Here is a 22,369-nt window from a genome sequence, read left to right on the forward strand (position 1 = left end):
CTGCGAGAGCCAGCCTCCCACTCTGCTGGAGAATAGCTGGGCTAAACATCGTGGGGACGCTAAGGTCACTGGTAGAATTCTCACCTTCCGTGTGGAAGACCTGGGTTTGATTCCTGCCAATGCACCTCATGTGCTGCCACCACCTGTCTGTCCCCTGAGGCTTGCGAGTTGCTATGATGCTGAACAGGTTTCAGTGGAGCTTTCGAACTAAAACGGACTAGGAAAAAAGGCCTGGCGGTCTATTTCTGGAAATCATCTGATGAAAGCTCTATGGATCACAATGGTCCAATCCACAACTGATCGTGGGGATGGTGCAGGACTGGGCAATGTTTCCTTCTGTCATGCATGGGGTCATCATGAATCGGAGGTCCACTCCGGGGTAGCTAACAACAACAAGATCAGTGAGATAGGTGTCCTGAAGTCAGATGGAGCTGGATTCTGATCCTACCTCTACCAGCTATTGGCCGTGTGACCTTAGAGAGGTTGCTTCACCTCTCTGAGCCTCTTCTCCCAGTGTGTTTCCCAGTGCAGTGATGAGGGTTAAATGTGGTACAGCGATGCTCATAAAGCATCATAAAGAAATGGGAGCTACAACTCCTGGTCATGGCATGCTTCCATGCAGCAAAGGAGAACCGTGGGCAAACGGACTGACGTTTCCCAAGTGGGAAGCACTGTGGAGTAGAGATTACGTGCATGGGCTCGCCTATGTCCATTTCTCAGCTCTAACGTTAAAAGCTTTCTCATTTTGGGCAAGGAACTGACCTGCTTTGGGCCTCAGTTTCTCCATGTATTTAACAGGATACCAATAGCACCCATCTCGGAGTTTTTAAAAGCCAGTTGCTGTCTAGTTGATTCCATGTGTCAGAGTTGGACTGTGCTCCATAGGGTTTTTAATAGCTGTGACCTTTCAGAAGTAGACCCCCAGACCTTTCTTCTGAGGTATCTCTGGGTGGACTCAAACCCCTAACTTTTAGGTTAGCAGCCAAGCATGTTAACTGTTTGCATACTCAGGGTTGTTAGGAGGTTTAAGTGAGGTGATGGGTATAAAACCTCTTAGCACAGTGCCTGTCACATAGCAAGTGCTCAAAAAATGACCCTATGGGACAGAGTAGAACTGCCCCAGAGAGTTTCCAAGGAGCGCCTGGTGGATTCAAACTGCTGACCTTTTGGTTAGCAGCCGTAGCTCTTAACCACTACGCCATCAGGGTTTCCCAAAAAGCATTAGGAATCATTGCGGAGGACCCACTCTGTGCCAGTATTGTACCTAGAGTGACTCAGTAACAAATGCAAGGTCCATTCATTAGTCTGGTGGAGGTAACACAAGCAGAGGGAAGAGGAAGGAGATAGGAAGAGGGTAGTTGACAAACAGGGAAGAGAAGCATTCCTGTCTTCTCATATTGCTCACCTCTATCAATCACACCTGGGTTAATGCCTTAATACTTTTGGTTTTAAGTAGCAGAAACCCAGATCAAACCAGCCTGGGATAAGGAAAAAATGACTGGATGCTGTAGCCAAACCATGGGAAGAGCAAGGCTGTAGCTGGCCCCAGGAATGATCAGAACTAGGAATGCAAATGCCAAAAGGATTCCCTCTCTCTGTGTCGCCTCTCTGCTAACTCCTGGCTTAATTCGCTCTAATTGCAAGTGGCTGCCTCCCTCTAGGACTGTGCTTCCTAAGACATATTCACCCCTCAAATACTGCTTATCACTGGCCATCAACTGTTCCAGCAACTTCGCTGCTGTTTACTGAGATACATGTTTATGAGTAGAGCAGTGAGTGAATAAACTCAAAGAATATAAGAGTGAATTAATGGAGAAGCAAACGAGTGAATCAGGGATGACTTAGTGAGTCAGCAAGTGAGTGAAGTGTGTAAAGTTGAGTAGATAACTTTAGCTCCCCACCAATTTATCTAATAAGCTCTGACACCAATTTTTTATACACAAGAGTGGTTAAGAATAGCACAGGAAATTACAGATCACCAGCTGAAACAGAATGATATTATATGGGTTTCCTATTGCTGCTATAACAAATTACCACAAACTTAGTGGCTTAAAACAACACAAATTTATTATCTTAAAATTCTGCAGGTCAGAAGTCTGAAATGGGTTTCACTTGCCTGAAATCAACGTGTCAGCAGGGCCACACTCCCTCTGGAAGCTCTAGGGGAGAATCCTTGCCTTTTTCAGCTTCTAGTGGCTGCCTTCATTCCTTGGTTTGTTGCCCTTTGCTCCATCTTCAAGGCCAGCAGCAGGTACCTTCGTATCTCTGACTCTGACCTTCTGCTTCTTTTGCCATATCTCCTTCTATGACTCTGACTCTCCTGCCTCCCTCTTTTAAGGACCTTTGTGATTACATCAGGCCTACCTGGATAATCCAGGGTAATCTTCTCATCTCAAAAACCTTAACTTAAAGGTACCCCCAAAGTCCTTTTGCCATGTAACTTAACATGCTCAACAGGTTTTGGTGATTAGGATATGGACATGGTGGGGGGGGGGCATTATTTTGCCGACCACAGATGCCTTGCTCAGAAGATAAGTTCGACCATTGATTCCCAGTCCACAGAAGGAGGGGCAGGAGACAGGGCGGAGGAAGCGTTGATCAGATATGCCTGAGCCAGGTATAGGCAGTCCTGGACTTATGACAGATAACCTCCTGATGACTCCGTTGTAAATCTGTTCTGGTATAAATCAAATGCCTCTTTTTTTTTAGTTTTCATTATTGCCTTTTATTATCAGTATCTTTATAAATCCGATCTTTGAACATCTGCAAGCAAACATTTTAGAGTGAGAACATCAGCAAAGTATGTGCCACAACGTTATATGGAGTACATATTACTAACAGTAAGATGTACAAAAAAGACTCATAAGTGCCGTCCATCGTAACTCAAAATCCTAAATCAGGGACAACCTGTGCTTTTTGTTGTTGCTTCGTTCTTCTCGTGTCTTGAGCCCTGCGATTTTTACAGGCTTCTCAGGTGATTCCCCCGCCAAGGGAAAAACAAAACCTGTCATGTTGAGTCAATTCCGATTCATGGCAACCCTAGAGAGTAGAGCTGGCCCACAGAGTTTCCAAAGCTGTAATCTTTACAGATGCAGACTGCCACATCTTTCTCCCATGGAGCAGTGGGTTCAAACTGCCAGCCTTTCACTTAGCAGCTGAGTGCTTAACCACTGCACCACCAGGGCTTCTCCAGGTGATTCCAGCGTGCGACAAAGCTTGAGAATGACTGTGACAGAAGATAGGCCAAGACAAACACTAGCTCTGTCACTGCCATTGAAGGCAAAACCTGGTTCTGTGATTCCTGGAAATTAAGGATCAAAAAGAGGGTGTCTCAATCCTGGACGCACATTAGTATAGCCTGGGGAGACTTAAAAAAACAAAAACAACTTTTTACTTTGAAATAAAAAGAGTTGCAAAGATAGTACACAAAGTTCCTGTATACTCTTCACCCAGCTTCCCCTAATGTAAGGATCTTACATAGTCGTAGCCCTTTTATCATAACTAAGAAGTCCACATTGGCACAATGCTAACAACAGACTTTATCTGGATTTCATCACCTTTTCCACGAATGTCTTTTTTCTTTTCCAGGATCCAATCCAGCAGCCTACATTGCATTTAGTGGTCATATTTCCTTGCTGTTATTGTTAGGTGCCATTGAATCAATTCTGACTCATTGCGACCCCATATAACAGAGTAGAACTGCCTTATAGGGCTTCCTAGGCTGCAATTGTTACTGGAGCCGATTGTCAGCTCTGTTCTCCCACGGAGCCACTAGTGGGTTTGAACTGCTGACCTTTGGGTTAGCACCGAAGCACTTAACCACTGCACCACCAGGGCTCCTTCATGTCTCTTTAGCCTCCTCTAATCTGTGCAGTTTCTTAGTATTACCTTGTTTTTTCAAGACTTTTAACACTTCTGAAGCATATTGGCCAAGGATTTTATAGAATGCTTTTTCATTTGGGTTTGTCTAATGTTTTCTCATGGTTAAAGTGGGCTTATGGATTTGGGGGAAAAATACCAGAGAGGTAGATGTCCTCCTCATCACATCATATAAGGGGACACGTGATAACAACAGGGCCTATTATGAGGATGTCTGCCTGGTTTCTCCACTGCAAAGATGGCATTTGACCCTTTCCATACTCTACCCCATTAGAAATGAGTCAACAAGTCCAGCCCACACTGTAGGAGAGCGGAAGTTCCAGGTACTTTTATTCTCATGATTTCAATTAAGTTCATCTTCACAACTCTATTATTACCTCACTGCTTTTTATGGGTGAGCCCTATCCAAAGTTACCTTGCTAGTAAGCAGCAAAGCTAGAATTTGGACTCCTGTCTGTGGCTCCCAAGGCCACCGATAAAACAAGGTCATGCAATCTCAGAGGTGGGAGCTACCTCCAGCTCGCCTCGATGGTGCTTTTCAAATCAGTCCACGTATTGTTGCCCATTAATGGGTCATGAGACCAGTTTGGGGTTGCATTTTTAAATAATAAAAGAGGGAAGAGAGCATAACAGAATAGAATAGAAAACAAAAGAGTATGTCACACATGTAGTAAGTCTAAGTATTGTTTCATAAAAGTTTTGTTTCTGTAACCTTCCTTTGCTTAGCTACCTTTATCTTTACAGTAGGGATAAAAAGTCTTTCCCCCTGCCCCCACATCAAAGGGTTGTTATGATGATTAAATGAATAAATATATATAACTTAGAGCAGAGATTGGAGCATATTAAACATGACGTAAATATTAGTTATGATCATCGTCGTTATTATCATGATTATTAAGTGTGTATTTATGTGCTGAGTCATGATATAAAGTGTATTTCTTACTGTAGGCTGCAATCCAAAAAATTTGAAAGTCCCGATCTGACATCTCTAGACCTGGGGTCAAAAACTTAACGACCGTTGGCTCAATTCCAGCCCACTGCCTGTTTTTTTAAATAAAGTTTTAGTGGAACACAGCCAGGCTTATTCATTTACCTAACGTCTACGGCTATTTTTGAGCTACAATGGCAGAGTTGAGTAGTTGTGACAGAAACCGTGTGGCCCACAAAGCCTAAAATATTTACTATCGGGCCCTCTAGACCAATGCCCCTACGTCAACTCATCCCAAAGGGTATTAGGCATCTCTTCCTAGGCCATGGGGCCCTGCAGATGCAAACCAGGCTAGGTTGCATGACTGCTGGGTACCTGGGCCTCCAGAAGTGTCATATCCTTCTACCATAGGCTGATGTCCACACTTTCCTTTACTTAGCCACCTCCGCAGCTACCCATGGTGGAAAGCTAGAATCTGGTGCATCCAGCAGGTTCAAGCAGGAAGCAGATGGCCCGCTCAAATTAGAATGATTCAAGGAGTGTTTAATAAAGAGGCTATTTACAAAGGTGAGGGTAGGGTGTAGGAAAGCCACAATGGATAGCAGACTTGTTACCACCCTAGGCAGGAGGGGACAAGGAGAGGGAGAAATTACTGAACCTGGAAGGAGAGTCCTTTAGAGAGGACACTTTAAGTGGAGCAGAGACCTCTACTCGAAGGACAGAGAGCCAGCTCCAGGCAGCCCTGCACAGAGGAAGCCAGAAGAATGACTGGAGCTCACCCTTTTCCTTCCCTAATCTCCTGTGGGGGTCCCCATTAGCTAAACTGAAATGGAAGTCAAACGGCACAGGACCCACTGATGGGGTCCATATGTGGCAGCCTCCCGGGGCAGAGAGCAGGGTGGAGAAGACTGGAAAAGGGACCTGCAGGAGACACCTTAGATGCCTGGCACACATAGTTGGATTAGAAAGCCAGGTTTATTTACCTTCCCTGAGTCCTCGGGTGTAAAAATGGTTAACGCAGCTGCTAACTGAAAGGTTGGAAGTCTAAGTCCCAAAGACGGCTTGGAAGAAAAGCCTGGTGATTTGCTTCCAAAAAATTAGCCATTGAAAACCCTATGAAGCACAGTTCCACTCTGACACACATGGGGTTACCATGCATCAGAATCAAGCTCCATGGCAACTGTTTTATTTTACTATTATTAGTTTTAAGCTGCCTGTGAGTCGGAATCAACTTGGCAATGGTTTTGGTGTTTTGGTATTTAAACAAGGAATTAGGAAAAAAGGTGTAATGATCTACTTTCAAAAATTAAGGCACCCTGGTGGCGCAGTAGTTAAGTGCTCAGCTGCTAACTGAAAGGTTGGCAGTTTGAACTCACCAGCCACTCCAAGGGAGAAAGATGTGGCAGTCTGCTTCCTAAAAGATTACAGGTTTGGAAACCCTATGGGGAAGTTCTACTCTGCCCCTTACAATGAAAACCCTTTAGATCACAACAGAACTGTCTCTGACTCACTTGCTTTGGACACATCATCAGGAGACATCAGTTGCTGGAGGAGGACATCAAGTTTGGTGAAACAGAGGGCCAACTAGGGTGTGGGAGTCCCTCAGTGAGATGGATAGGCACAGTAGCTGAAATGACAGACTCAAACATGCCGGCGATTGTGAGGATGGCACAGGACCGGGCAACATTTCGTTCTGTTGTACACAGAGTCGCCAGGAGTTGGAGTCTACTCAAAGGCAGCTAAGAACAAACAAGGAATTCCCCTGCTTCATCCCTCCTGGTAGGGAGTCTGGCCCGAATATCAAAAGATTGCCATTGAGTTTACCTTTTACTGCTGCCTCTTCCTGTATCTGCTAGCCTCCACATGGTTATCATGGAGCTTATCTTCCAAGATTTTATCGGCGTGAGGGGGTGGAAGGTTGTGAACAAAGACACATAGCAGCTATGGTTCTTTTGAGCCTGAGCAGAATCTGACCAATGTGTGTGGATTTTTAGTCAAGTTTATCCTCACATCCCATCCTATCTCAGGAACGAGCTGTGCCGCCTTCATCTCTGCTCCTCAGCTGAAGTCCAAAGAGCAGGTGGGCCAACCTTGGCCCCTTGGGAGAAAGAACTGGAGTGAAAAAAGCTGCCCAGGCTGAGCAATATCCCCAGAGTAATCAGCTCCCACTGGTCAAACCCCAGCCCCCCACCAACTTCAATTGCCCCCCCCCCCAAAAATTGCCCAGGCATCCTCAAATGGCATCTGATACCTCCTTGTTGTTGTCAGTTGCCATAGCATTGGGTCCAACTCATGGTGACCCCAAGTAAAACAGAACGAAATGTCAACAGGTCCTGCACCATCTTCACGATCATTGGTATGCCGGAGAGTCCATCGTTGTGGCTACTGTGTATTTTGAGTGCCTTCCAACCTAGGTGGCTCATCTTCCTGTACTATACTGGGTAATATTCTGTTGTGACCCATAGGGTTTGTTCATTGGCTAATTTTCAGAAGTAGATCATCAGGCCGACCTCAAATCCAGCCACACAACTATGGCATGTCACCTGGAAGCCTTCTCTGCTCAGTCCAAATTGTTCATTTTACAGATGAGAAACCACAAGCTCATGGGTAGGGAGGTGATGGCTAAGGGAATCCAGCCATCTGGCAGAACTGGAGCAAGAATTCAGGACCGGGGACTAACCAATTTTCATCTTTTGTTTACAGAAAATGGAAGTTGAAGTCAATTTTGGAGCCCTGGGAAGGGACTTGGTAAAATATCAAAACACAGCACAGTCTCAGGCAAGTTTCCTGGTCAGGCTTAGCTGCTGAGGCCCCACATCTGGACCTTCAGCCCCCAAAGAAGCTGTTCTGTGCAGACAGGATGAAGCAAGAGTCATCAGTCAGGAACCAGGCTCCCACCTGTGAGTGGCTGTTTGCCCTCAAACAGTTACTTTCTGAAAGTCTCATATTAATGACAGGCAGCTTTCTAGTCCTGTAAATTGAGAGCTAGCATCAACCACTGAGTTTCTATTAGATCCAATACCACATAAGCAAGTACCTAGCACAAGGTCCAAAGGTCACTAACAATGCTTTCCTTGTCTTTTGTTTTCTCTCCAATTGGGAGGCTCTTGTATTACATGCAACTGCTTTTATAAACAGCCAGAAGCCAGTGAGTTTGAACGTAGCTCTTAGAGCTCTATGCTACAACCCTGAGAAACAGGGGCCCCTGAGAGGAGAGTGGGGGACTCTATCTCATTTTCATGGACGCAAGTGTAATTAGGAAAATCTCAGGGTTCTCCTCCCTCTTTCCTCCCCCAAATTTCTTCGGAGAAGTGAAGAGTTCAGACTCACAGCCCAAGTGCTTGGGTTTTAAATTAGACAACTTTGTCCTGACAGGAACCAAGTCACAGCTGTCATACCTGATTATTTTTAGAGTTACTACTAAACCCTTTGCCGGTTACGAGCTGCCACTGTTCAAGGCAAACAGAAAGACTTCACATTTTATCCTGACAGTTCTGGAGCCATCCACTTCCTCGTGTTCATTATTTCCAGCCTGTCTCTGGAAGGGATGGTGTGACACCCTGACAATTCTATAGTGGGGAAGGTTGACCCCATGCCTCGTAAGTACACCCAAGGGACTTAAAACCCCCTACAGCTGGGTAGAGCAAATGGTTAATGCACTTGGCTGCTAACCAAAAGGTTGGAGGTTTGAGTCCACCCAGAGGCACCTTCAAAGAAAGGCCTAGCAATCGACTTCCAAAAAAAAAAAAAAAATCAGCCATTGAGAACGCTGTGGAGCACCATTCTACTCTGACACATGTGGGGTCACCATGAGCTGGGGTCAACTTGACAGCAGTTGGATTTTACAGCTGAGCAAAGCCCACTGCCTCCAGGAAGACAAGAAGAAATATTTCTAGTGGAAGTAGCTGCCCTACAGCCTTCTTTGGGTGAACCATCTTTCATGAGAGGCAAAAATTGACCCTCCAGTGTCTAACCCCTAAGAGTGCCTGTATGCAAATTCCCACAGGCACTGGCTAGGATTGGCCAGGCTGCAGGTGATGTCACAACCCCTCCTCTGACCCAATAATGACACCACCACTGAAAAGGCCGACCTCCGACTGCAGCTCTTGCAGAGAGAAAAATTCACCACAAGCAAAGGACCTTCTAGATTGCTCCTGGAGTGTGGGGACAAAAGTCTCTGCTGTCCAAGTTCCTGAATCCAGAAAAAAAAAAAAAATGATCTTATGAACATGGGAAAAGAAGTTCAGCTAAGGCCTAAGGTGAACGTCTCTTCTTACATCCATTTTTTGCTGAATTACAGAAACAAGTTCAAGGAGCAGCAGCCAAATTCCTACCTTGGCTTTAAAGAGTTCTCTAGAAAGTGTTCAGAAAAATGGAGATCTATTTCAAAGCATGAAAAGGCCAAATATGAAGCCCTGGCCAAGCTCGACAAAGCCCGATACCAGGAAGAGATGATGAACTATGTGGGCAAGAGGAAGAAACGGAGAAAGCGCGACCCCCAGGCACCCAGACGGCCTCCATCATCCTTCATACTCTTCTGCAAAGATCACTATGCCCAATTGAAGAGGGAAAACCCAACCTGGTCAGTGGTGCAGGTGGCAAAGGCCACTGGGAAGATGTGGTCTGCAACGACAGACGTGGAAAAGCAGCCGTATGAACAGAAGGCAGCTCTCCTGAGAGCTAAGTACCAGGAGGAACTTGAAGTCTACCGTAAACAACGCAATGCCAGGAAGAAGAGCGTCCGAATGGCTAGGAACCAGCGCAGGGGGAAAATGGAGTCAGGCAGAAGCTGATGGATTCAACTTGAAAAAAATAAAATGCCATTCACCTGTCCTGCCTGTCTCTTCTGTCCCTGGTCTCGCGTGTGGCTCTAGAGCGGCCATTGCTACTGCTTTGGGGAAATGAGTGGCATGGTAAGAGGAGAGACTGGGTATGAGAAACTGGGGACAGGCAGGCTTTGAGAGAGGTGGCAGCAGTGTCTGAAGGAACGTATGGTCAGAATCCACAGGGCTTGCTCAGACAGGTAGTGTGGGAGTCTCCAGGTGTGAAAAAGTTAGAAGGCATGGAGGTAGGAGCATCCTGATTCCAAGTGGCTATCCAGGCTGGAGGACCATACAAGGGGTCAGGTCCAGGGACACTAGGTCCAGCTCTGGTGAGGGGGGTGGCAGTACAGACTTTCAGGTCCAGAAGACCTGGAGTTCAGGTCAGGCTCCCAATCCAGGTCCCAGCAGAGAAATATGACAAGATGACCAAGCAGGAACTTGTTCCATGGATGGACCAAGCCAGCAGAGGTCAGGAAGCTGGAATTTAGGGTTCCAATTGTATTTTCAGATACCAGACCTCCAGCAAGATGTAGATACCAGTAGCGAGTCGGTATGGGACTCCAATGGGGTTCCCTATGCTTTTTAGGATGATCCTTATGATGACTTAAAATAAACAAAATACTGCATCAGGCTTGAAACATGAGTAAAAATCATCCCAATCTCTATAAGAAATCCCTGTTGACACTGGTGAGCATCTACCCAAGTCATGTCACATAACTGAGGACATGAGGACATTTGTTGCTTTTATGACCCCTAACAGCAGCCTGATTCCCAGGCTGATACCAGGGTCCGAAGGCCAGGAATCCCCCTGGCACAGTGATTGGCTCAGTGATGAGCGTGGGTCCCAGGTCGGTCCCATCAGAGTGGATCTCAGTCATTCCGCCATTACAGAGAGCCTCCGAATGAGGCTAATACATTTAGAACCCTAGAGACATCACATCATTCCGGACTTTTTACTGAAGATGAACCGAGACATTTCATTTTTTTGCTAAGATGGTCTGAGTTAGGTTTTCTGCCACTTGCAAATGAGTCATACTTGATAAGAAATTTGTGCTGTGTCTGCTATAACTGGATTTTTTTTCCCAGACAATACACTGTGAACTGTCTCATACCAATCAATAGAGATTGGCTCTTCTGACGTCTTTTCATCAAAAAGCCTGGGTCAGAATGCAAAATTGTGTTTGTCACCAGGCTACGCATGCAACAGGCTGCCCTAACTCCACCTGAAACCCTATACCATGGTGGAGGATTTTCTACTCTAATGCACTATTTGAAGTGTGCTTTTAAAATTTAATTTCTCATCCCCTTAAAGGCTCACCCAGTTCTAAAACACTTCAAAAATATGGATTTTTACTATAATTTTAAAAGTGTTTTAGAACTGGGTGAACCTTTAAGGGGGTGAGAGGTATTATAGTGGGGTGATTTAGAAATTCAGGGTTTAGAATCAGACAGGCCTGGGTTTGAATCTCAACTCTGCCACTGACAGGTTGGATGACTTTGGGCTCAGATGGGTGTCATATTCACGTCTTAGGTTATTAGGAGAATTAAATGAGATATTACCTGTAAACCACAGTATGGTCCCCGGCACATAGATAATATTTGATGGTAATTTTTAATAGATTTTTCTATGGTACCTATTAAATGATAGGTAATTTTGTTTTTAATATTTGATAGTTACCTATCATTATTATAGGGGACACTGGAGGTTCATCTTTTATGTGGGATACCCAGGTTTGATTTCCAGCCAACGCACCTCACGCACAGCCACCACCTCTCTGTCAGTGTGGGCTTGTGGGCTGTTATTATGCTGAACAGATTTCAGCAGGGCTTCTAAACTAAGACACCCTAGGAAGAAAGGCCTGATGCTACTTTTGAAAATCAGTCAATGAAAACCCTGTGGATCGCAAAGGTCTGATCTGTAAACTGTCATAGGAATGGCACTATTCTGACATGCATGGGGTCATTATGAGTTGGGGCCAACTTGACAACAGCTAACAATGACAACTACTATTATTTCTATTGTAGCAAGCTGGTTCCCTAGTGTCTTAGTCATGTAGTGCTGCTATAACAGAAATACCACAAGTGGATGGCTTTAACAAAGAGAAATTTATTTCTTCACAGTAAAGTAGGCTAAAAGTCCAAATTCAGGGTGGCAACTCCAGGAGAAGGCTTTCTCTCTCTGTCGGCCTTCTCATCAATCTTCCCTCGAACTAGGAGCTTCTCTGCACAGGGACCCCAGGTCCAAAGGACGAGCTCTGCTCCCAGGGCTGCTTTCTTGGCGGTATGGGGGCTCCCTGTCTGTGATTGCTTCTCTTATATCTCAAGAGATTGCCTCAAGACAATCCAATCCTATAGGTAGAGTCCTGCCTGACTAACACAACTGCCGTGCAGGCATCCTCCCTCATTAACATTACAGAGGCAGGATTTACAACATATAGGAAAATCACACAATACCGGGAATCATGGCCCAGGCCAACTGATACACACATTTTTTGGAGGACATAATTCAATCCATGACACCTATTAAGATGAAGACATTTTATAATATTAAATATATGTATTTCACTTCAAGAACTGATAGAAATGTAATTAAAAGTTTTCTATATGGTGTGGAGCTGAGATTACAGGGTCATAATGCAGCCCAATATTTTCTTCCTTTGCTGCTGCCCTCTCATGTTTAATACGTATCAAATCAAATCAAGCTGGCTTATAAAATCAGAAAGCTTACTTTCCAGAGACGTCAGATACTTTGAGATGTGGACCATGACACAGGTGAGCTCTTAGCAAATGATCATACATTTCACATAAAACAACTGAGCTCCCTTCTGAGATGACCAAGAGTGGCAAATATTTGACTCCATGCCCAACTCTCACCTTACCGCTGACTTTCAGCTGGTCTAGGTCTACCAGATCGTTTCTGCATGATACTTGATAATTATCTATCAAGGATATTATTTCTGCATGATATTTGATAATTATTTTTAAAGGATTGAAAGTATAATGCTTTCCTTGTAAAGCTTTTCAAAGCCACCCCCAGAGAAACACTGAAAGGACACAAACCCCTACTGGTCTACAAAATCATAGAATGGGACACTATATAAACATGCTTCCACAGATCTAACCATTCCCCTGGGATGACTATAGCGATCACTTCCTCTCCCTCCCTGTAAACGGCCTGGCCTTAGGAGGCTGAGCATTGTCCTGGGTCCACATTCCCTTGGTGGCCACATGACAGTCTGGAGTGGGAGACTTACAACAGCTCTCCCGGGGGGGACGGAGGGGCCCGATGTTTGCTTCAGTCTGTGTTCTTGAGCACTTGACCACACTGCTTCTCCAAGTCTCAGACCCTCCCTGCGCTCCTGCCGGCATCACTCTCCCCACCACCCACCTCTTCTTGCCTAAAGTCATCAGAGGAACCTTCCTGAACTAGGACTTGGACCATTTTCTGCTCCCAATCAAAGACTGTATAAGGCTCCCTCTTTTTCCCACACAGCATCCAGTGAAAACCACTCTGCATGACGTGTAAGGCCCCCTGATATCAGGGAGGGTGCCCCTGTGGTCTCCCACTACATGATTTACCAGCCATTTATGGGGGACTCAATGTGCCAGGATCTGTGCTGGAGACAGGGAGGCACAACAGGGCTGCTACCTCAGTGGGTCCAAAGGACACAAGATTATTTTCAAGCCTTGAAATCCTATAGAATTTGCCCTGCTGGGTTTTGAACTTGCTTGGGACCTGCGATCCCTTTTTTCCCTCCACTTTCTCCCATTTGGAATGGAAATATCTATCCTATGCCCATGCCACCACTGTATTCTGGAAACAGGTAACTTGTATTCTAGGTTTCAGAGGCACACAGATGAAGTGGAATTTCACCTCTGGATGGACCATACCAGGAGTCTCACCCGTATCTGATTTGGAAGATGAGAGGTGATAGTGGAATGTGTTAAGACAGGGTGAGGTGGGGTGAGTGTATTCCATGTGTGGGAAGGACATGAATTTTGGGGGGCTCAGAAGGTACACTATTATGGATTGAATTGTGTCCCCCCAAAAGATACGTTGAAGATCTACCCCTGGGTATCTGTGAATATGACCTTGTTTGCAAAAAGGGTCTTTGAAGATGTTATGAGTTATCAGTTAACAGAAGTCATACTGGACTAGGGTGGCCCTAATCCCAATACGAGCAGTGTTCTACAAAAGAGGAGATGAGACACAGAAAGAGAGAAAAACAACATATGATGATGGAAGCAGGAAGTGGAACGCCAAGGATGGCCAGCAGTCACCAGAAGCTCAGAGAGAAACTTGGAATAGATTCTCCCTCAGAGACTGGAAGTTATCAAAACAACCAACACCCTGATTCCAGACTCCTAGCCTCCAGAACTGTGAGACCGTAGATTTCTGTTCTCACAAGCCACCTAGCTTGTGGTCTTTTGTTATAGAAGCCCTAGGAAACTCATACAGATTAGGTTCCAGTCCTCTGAGAACTTTCCTTTTGGTGAGAGACACAGACCTGGGCATAACCCCCAGCGCACAGGGCATTGTGATGAAACTAAAGACCACATAAAGGGTGGGCAGGGTACAGGTCCCACCACCAAGTCAGTGGCTTAAGTCTTCGTGGAGGAAGCAGCCTCATCCAACTTGGCAACTTTGTCCTCATGCAGGCACAATGCCCGCTCCCAGTCCCCACAGCTGCTGTTCCCACTTGGCTCTGCTTCCCCTCCACCCCGCCCTCTCAGGAGACGCCCTCATTTTCTGCTTCAGAGAAAAACAGAGATTATCCGACAAAAGTGCTCTCAGTTTTCTTCTTTTCTCAAAATCTAATCCACATCCATCCTTTCCTCCTGGTCTTGTGTCTCATGGGGCATATCACCCTCCTGTTGCTGCCCCCTTCCCCTACCTCCACCCCACTTCCTCCTGCCTCCCTCAGGCTCTTGCTCCTCACTGTAAGGATGCTGCCCCTTCGGCCTCTAAGTTCACGCAGGTTAACTTGGTGCTTAGGTGAGTGGTTCCAATCCTGACATGGGGCAAGTTTCTCACTGGTCTGAGCCTCAGGCTTCTCATCTGTGTGATGGGAGGTGGTATCAGCCTTATGGGTTGTTTTAGTGATTAAATGAGGTAACACATGCAAACGTATTTGGCACAGTCCTTGACACACAACAGGTACTTGTAGGAGACAGAGGTGGGGTGGCCTCCCATGATCTCTACCTCCTGGCGTTCACATCCTTGTATAATCCCCTTCCATTAAATGTGGGAAGGACCTGTGGCTTGCTTCTAACCAACAGGATATGGCAGAGGAGATGGATGCCACTTCCACGACAACGTGATGATATATAAAACCCCATTTTGTGAGCAGATTTGTTCCAGAGACTATCCTTGCTTGATAAAATAAGCAGCTATGTTTGTGAAGCCCACCAACAGCCAGCCATGGAAGCTCTCAGTCTTACACCCACAGGATATTAATGGTGCCAACAACCACATGACCAGGGATGCAGAGCCTTGCCCAGGTGAGTCTCCAGGGGACTGCACACCCCAGGCTGATATCTTGATTGCAGCCTGTGAGACCCCAAGCAATGGACCCAGCTAAGACAAGCCTGGACTCCTGGCCCACAGAAATTTTGAGCTAAAAAATGTGTTGCTTGTTTGTGGTTCACCACCCTTCTGTCAGCTTGTCATACTGTGGTGGCTTGCATGCTGCTGTGATGCTGGAAGCTATGCCATCAGTATTTCAAATACCAGTGGGGTCACCCCTGTTGGACAGGATTCAGGAGCCCTTCCAGACTAAGACACACTAGGAAGATAGGCCTGGAGATCTACTTCTAAAAATCAGCCAACGAAAACCCTATGGTTTCACCACAGAATAGTGTCCAAAATAAGGAAGATAAACCTACTAGGGTAGAAGGCATTCAAAATGCTACAGTGGCCGCAACAATGGACTTGAACATACCAACTGGTGTGAAGATGGTGCAGGACTGGGCAACATCTCGTTCTGATGTACACGGGGTCACCATGAGTCAGAGCTAACTCCATAGCAACTAACGACAATGTCAAAGTTTGTGGTGATTTGCTACATGGCAACAGATAACTAATCGATAAATGCCAGTTTCCTCACAATTCTAGAAGAGACTGTCTTTAACCTTGTTTCTTCCTCCAGCCTCTACCCCACCTGTTTAATTTCCTTTATTTTGCTACCAACCTCTGAAGCTGGGGGAGCCCTCTCCCCACCTCCGTGCTAATTCAGTCCTGACTGGTACTATTCTGCAGTGGTTCCGGTTGGGCTATCTTCTTTCCAGCCTGAATGGGGAGCTCCTTGTGGGCGGCGGCGGCAGTGTTGTGCCGCACTTCTCCCCTGGAAAAGGGCCCCCACACAGCCACCTCCCAGTCCTTATGCCTCCGTTCCTGGTTTCCTGCGTGATTAATTATGTGAATGTGGGTGGCCAAGTCAGAGTTTTGACAACAGTTTGCGCCCGCCCCTGCTGAAAACGAACTTCATTAACATTCCTTTATGAAAAAGACAACAGGAGGGTGTGAATCTGCTGGCTTCCAGTGACTTTAATGTAATGACAGGGAAGGGGGAGGGAGGGAATGAGGAGGAGCAGTCCCAGGAGCCAGGAACCAGGAGAATGGCTGAGAGGAAAAGCAGGTGCAACCTTTGGTGTGGTGCCAGCACGCCAGGCCCACTCGGGGCTGGGCTCAGGGGTCCTTGCCCTTGGGGAGCGAACGCCAGAGTCTTTGGGCCCGCCGCTGTGTTGATGACTGAATCTCTCCACTGATCCTTCTCTTCTAGAGCCTCTCCTGGGCCCATTTAGGCATCCATTCACTTGTTCATTCATTCAACAAATACTTATGCAAATCTTATGCCTGAAACATACCAAGAACTCTTCTGTTGTTAGTTGCTATCAAGCTGATTCTGACACATGGCAACCACGTGTATTTCAGAGTAGAACTGCCCTGTAGGGTTTTCAAGGCTGTAACATTTCAGAAGGAGATTGCTAGGCCTTTCTTCTGAGGCACCTCTGGATGGGTTCATACTGCCATGTTTTTGGCTAGTAGTTGAGTGCTTAACTGTTTGCGTCACCCAGGGTCTCCTGCTAAGGATACAGCAAGGTCATTGGCCTCTCACATGCCAGTGACGGGGAGACAGATAGTAAATAGGTCAACAAACCAATCAGGGCTTTGAATCGCTTTGTTCCGGGCTTGAACCTCTGCTGAGAATTTGCGTTTCCACCTGGTGGCTAAGTGGTTAAGAGCTCGGCTGCTGACCAAAACGGTCAGCAGTTCAAATCCACCAGCTGCTCATTGGAAACTCTATAGGCAGTTCTACTCTGTACTATAGGGTTGCTATGAGTCGGAACTGACTCGAAAGCAGTGAGTTTTAGTTTTTACCTCAGATATACTGAATCAGAATCTACAGTTTAACAAGATCCCCAGGTGATTCTTATGTATAATGCATTTTGAGAACCACTGCTCTACTAGTGGTTCTCAGAATTCGTCCCTAGTCCCTAACCAACAGCATTAGCATTGCCTGGAACTTGTTAAAAATGCAAATTCTTGGCAGGGGTTCTACCCAGAATGAACCAGTTCAAAGCCGTGAAATAAATACACCCAGGTAATTTTCCAATCCTGTCAAATGCTCTGAAGAAAATAAACCAGGCTAATGATACAAACAATGACAGGTGTGGTGAAGGGCAGTTTAAATGGAGTGGTCAAAGATGGTCTCTCTGGGGAGATGACATTTGGGCTGAGATGTAAAAGACATGGAGGAGGCAGGCAGGCCAAAGGCTGAGAGAGGAGTTCTTCAGCCAACAGCTTAGCAAGTGCAAAGGCCCTAGGGCAGCAGTGAGTTTGGCATATTAGAGGAGCAGAACAGAGGTCAGAGTGACTGGAGGTGCATGAGCGAGTGGGTGAGGGCAGGAGACAGAGGCCTTGCAGGCTTTGGCAAGTTTATATTGAAATCAAAGTGTAGTAGGGAGCCACGGAGAGTTAACGCAAGGGGACTATGAGCTTCTATCCTTGACTTCTAGTTATTGGCCATTCTGAAGTCTTCAGAGACTATCAAATACCAACTGGAGGATGCCCCCTACTTCAAGGCTGTAAGAGAAAGAGCCAAGGCTAGAAAATATCAACCCACACGGCCTTTTTTTTCCTTTTGGAAGAGAAATAAATCAACAAGATCCTCTGCTTGGTCTTCCTTGGCACAGCTGTAAGCTAACAACCAAATGTGGAAACTCTGACACTGTGAAACATTTTCCAAGATACTAGAAGATCAGGCATGGGGGAAGAGGGAAAGGGTGGGTCTTGATGGCAGAATGCTCCAGAGGAACACTTCTTCCTAGGTCTATTTCCACGTGGAGCAACTTCTACTAGACCAAAACCAAAGTAACCAAACCCATTGCCATCGAGTTGATTCCAACTCATAACGACCATATAGGACAGAGCAGAACTGCCCCATAGGGTTTCCAAGGAGCGGCTGATGGATTTGAACTGCTGACCTTTTGGTTAGCAGCCATAGCACTTAACCACTGTGCCACCAGGGCAGTGGTTCTCAAATTTTAGTGTATACCAGAAACACCCTCCGGGGCTTATTAAAATGCAGATTGCTCGGCCCTGCCCTCAGAGTTTCTGATTCAGTACTTCTGGGAGCGGGTCCTTGACTTAGCATTTCTTACAAGTTCCCAGGTGATGTTGACACTAAAAGAGGGAGAAGAACCACTGAAGAATTCTCCCTCTTTTGGCCCACTCATTCATTCCACGGTGGAGTGACTTCTCTCATGGGTGAGTCTGGGAGGAAGAGCTTATCGTGCTCAGTTCAGCCTCTATGTCTGTCTCTCTTTGGCTGCCCAATGTATTCAGCTGTACTATCCAATCAACCAGTAATAAAGGTGACATGCTGGTTCTCATCTGTCTTCCTCCTGCATCTGCCAATTGACTCTGAACTTGAGAGGGGAATAAGTATATTTATTTATTGGGTTTCCCTCTAATTCCAACAGAGAAGTTGATTCCAGTTGTGAAACAATCGATTAACGTCCGGACTGCACAGTTGTGTTGAGATCTTCTAGTTGATTTCAGTCTACACAAAAGCATCAATTATTTTGGGTTAAAAAGGTCCTGTTTCTGGGCCTTTAAGACTGGGGGTCAGGTCCTAGAACGGGGTGTACCAGAAGCAGGGCTTATTAAAATGAAGATCATCAGGATGAGGTCACAAAGGCACTGGGCATCCCTTTGTCTTGTCATGTGACTTCCAGTCACACTCCCACAAATAACACCTGCCCTACAGGTGTGCCAAAGATTCAGTGGGATGTCTGGAACATCACCCCAGTCTGGTGTTCGGGAAGTACCCTATACACGGGGGCTGCCTGGCCTGGTCTCTTAAGGATGGTTTAAAGACAGCATGCAAAAAGGCAGTTCCAAGCAAGAGAAACAGTTTGGCCAAAGTCCCAAAGAGGGCGTGTGGCCCTCCAGGTGGCCCTAAGCTCTGAGTTGGATTACCAGCGATACAATCAACATTCTCATGTGGCCCTCCTCTCCTAACAGTTTCCTTGTAACAGCCCTTCCTACCCATTGCTCCCTTTCTAGTTCTTTCTCTGCTCTGGCTGGCTAAGTGATGTTTCTAAGACTCCTCCCTTTAACCCCTTCAATGTTTGCTCATCACCTATGAGGGTCTGACATGCCCCCATAATCAGGCCACTGCCCATCTTGCCAGCTGTCCTGTCCCACACACTCACTGTGGTAGGCAGCTTCTGACATGTTGGCTCCCGATGATCCCTGCCTCCCGGTATTCACACCTGTGTGATCCCCTCCCCTGGAGTGTGGGCTGGACTTTCTTCTAACAAATAGAATAGGGCAAAAGGATGTCACTTCTGAAATTAGGCTATAAAAAGACTGTGACCTCTCTCACTCTCTGGCTTGCTCCAAGCAAACTGACATGTTGAAAGCTTCCCTACGAAGAGGGCCATGTGGCAAGGAACTGAGGGTGGCCTCTGGCCAACACCCATCACAAAACTAAGGCCCGGGGTTAAACAGCCTGTGGGTAACCGATTCCATCCAACAACCATGTGAATAAGTTTGAAAGTGGGTCCATCCCTCAACTGGAACTTTGAAATGACTGCAGACCTGGTGGACACCTTGATTGCAGCCTTGTGAGAAACTCTGTTGGAGAACCCAGCTCAGCCACACCCAGATTCCTAACACACAGAACATGTGAGGTAACAAATGTTGTTTCAAGCCACTAAGTTTGGGGTGATTCGTTACATAGCAATAGATACCCAATACGCCCACCCTAAGGAGTCCGGGGTGGCGCAAACAGTTAAATGCTGGACTCCCAGCTGAAAGGTTGGTGTTTCGAACCCCCCCAGAGGTGCCTTGGAAGACAGGCTTGGCAATCTGTTTCCAAAAGGTCACTGCCATAAACACCATATGGAGAAGTTCTACTCAGTCAGTACACATGGGGTCACCATGAGTTGGGACTGACTTCCAACAACAACAAAGGTCTTGCTACACAGTATTTCCCCTGAGGCACTAAACTTTCACCCTCTTCTCAGGGCCTCTGCACATGCTGCTCCAGGCTGGTGTCACTCCCACTCTCCTCTGTGATCACAGCACCTTCTGTTAAGTACACACACCTCCATCTCACTGCAGATCACACTGTTGTCTCTCTCCCCAGCTGGCGGAAGAGGGCAGGGGCCCTGCTTTATTTCCAACTCATAGGGACCCTACAGGACAGAGTAGAACTGCCCCATCGAGTTTCCAAGGAGCACCTGGCGGATTCAAACTGCTGACCCTTTGGTTAGCAGCCTTAAGCACTTAACCACTACGCCACCAGGGTTTCCTTGTATCCCTAAAATCCGACACAAAGCTTGACACAGGGTAAAATATACTAGCTGACTTTTATTGAATGTTTATTACATACCTGGTACAGTTTGAAGCAATTTACATGTCATTATCTTATCGAAAGAGGTAACTGGGTGGTGCAAATTGTTAAGTGCTCAACTACTAGACGAGAGGTTAGCGGTTCAAAACCACCCAAAGTCGCTTTGAAAGACAAGTCTAGCAATCTATTTCCAAAAGGTCACAGCCTTGAAAACCCAGTGGAGCAGTTCTACTCTGCACACATGAAGTCACCATGTAGTCAGAATTGACTTGACCACAACTAAGAAATCTTATTTAATGTAACAACCCAATGAAGCAGCACTTTAAATACCCCCATTTTACAGATGAAAAGCTGAGACACCAGGTTAGGTGCTCAGTGTATGCTTGCTGGAAAAATGCTTGCAACTGGATCCATGAGAGATATGCTCCTCCTTGTGTCTTGCTGCCTGACAGTGGTCGGTTTCCCCTTCTCCTGGGAACCCCTTGCAAATGGGGCAGAGTTGGGCCAGAAGGCCTCCTGGTGCCTGGACACGCTCTGTGCTTGACTGGTTAAGCAGTGGGTATTTCCAGAGAACTACCTGGATCTACCCCTTGGCGCCTCTGTGGAAGGGCTTGGCTGGTACCCAGAGAATTTGATCGGCACCGGCAACCACGCCTCCAGCTCTCTGCTCACAGCTGCGTCTCTGGATCGCAGGCAGAATAAGCATCTTCCTCCCCTCACACCCTGTCATTATCAACCACGTAAATTCCTCGATACCAATGTTGAAACGAACAGATGCGGCTCTGTATTTTTACTGTATTATCTGCAATTAGCAGCGATGGGCATGGAAGAACTCTGCAACCCTGGGGCTGCCCCTTGCTGATGCAGCTGCGAGTACACTTTTGCTGAAGGATCTGGTCTGGCAAGTGGGTAAGGAAACTTCCATTTGCACAATGGAAGTCTTCATGCCAGGAAGTAGAACAGGGGCTGCTGAAGCCAGATCTTCTCTCCACTACTGCTCTGGCCTCCCTTCCACCCCACCTTGCTGTAGTGATTCTGCAAAGCTGTCTAAACACCTTGATAGAATGTTCTCCATGGAGGCCCCAAAGACAGGGCAGGGCGGTGGTCTTGAAAGTCATGGGCAACAGGGGTTTTTATAGGCGTGAAGGTCTATGAAATGCAAAAGGGAAATGCTGCAGTGCCCGGGGCAAACATAAGAGGGTATCTGCATGGATTTCAGAAAAGAAGGGAGCTGGTTAGTCAGAGTTAATGGGGGCTCACCAGCTCTGCCCAAGGGGGAAGAACATCTTTTAGTAGTAAATATAATGCTAATAACTAATACTGACTGGGCACCTACTATCCCATACCCACTACTAAGTGCTTTCCAGGCATCACCACATTAAACTCTAGAAAAAAAAAAAAAAAATAGAAGGTAGTATCAATGACCCGCCACCCCATCCCCAGCCAAAGACCACAAGGAATCTACCTGTAGTTGAACAAAGTTGGGTTTATCAACTCATGGCAATGAGTGAGATTGCACACCCCAGGGGTCTCAGTAAGAGGGTATTAGAAAGAACCTACAGTAGGGTTTGGACTTGTGTAGGTGATTTGGGGGAGGGTCCAAAGGAATGGAGCTTTGTTCTGGATCAGATACTGTCAGGAAGTAGGTGTACTATTCTGTGATTGTTGTTGGCTCCTGTAGAGTTGGCTCTGACTCAGGGTGACCCCATGTACAACAGAACAGAACATTCCTGGTCCTGCACTATCTTCACAGTTGTTGGTTGCTTGAGTCTATTGTTGCAGCCACTGCGCAGTTTGAACGTCTTCCAATCTGTTGTGTTGTTGTGTGCTATCGAGGCCACTTCGGCTCCTAGCGACCCTGTAGGACAGAGTAG

General features: G+C 46.5%; 2 protein-coding genes across 2 annotated transcripts in view; one reads left to right on the plus strand and one right to left on the minus strand.

Annotated features, from left to right (window-relative positions):
* CSMD2 (CUB and Sushi multiple domains 2) overlaps window positions 1-22,369 on the minus strand; it is a 786,100-nt gene that overhangs the window by 412,822 nt on the left and 350,909 nt on the right. The window lies entirely within an intron of this gene.
* On the plus strand, window positions 9,037-9,600 carry HMGB4 (high mobility group box 4). Its single transcript, XM_049879552.1, has one exon. It carries the CDS (start codon window positions 9,037-9,039, stop codon window positions 9,598-9,600), a length of 564 nt encoding a protein of 187 aa, XP_049735509.1.

This window comes from Elephas maximus, chromosome 3, assembly GCF_024166365.1.
Source record: "Elephas maximus indicus isolate mEleMax1 chromosome 3, mEleMax1 primary haplotype, whole genome shotgun sequence".
NCBI lineage: Eukaryota > Metazoa > Chordata > Mammalia > Proboscidea > Elephantidae > Elephas > Elephas maximus.

Excerpts from the sequence above, each read along its gene's own strand:
- HMGB4 (XM_049879552.1), top strand. The coding sequence starts at position 9,037 with ATGGGAAAAGAAGTTCAGCTAAGGCCTAAGGTGAACGTCTCTTCTTAC.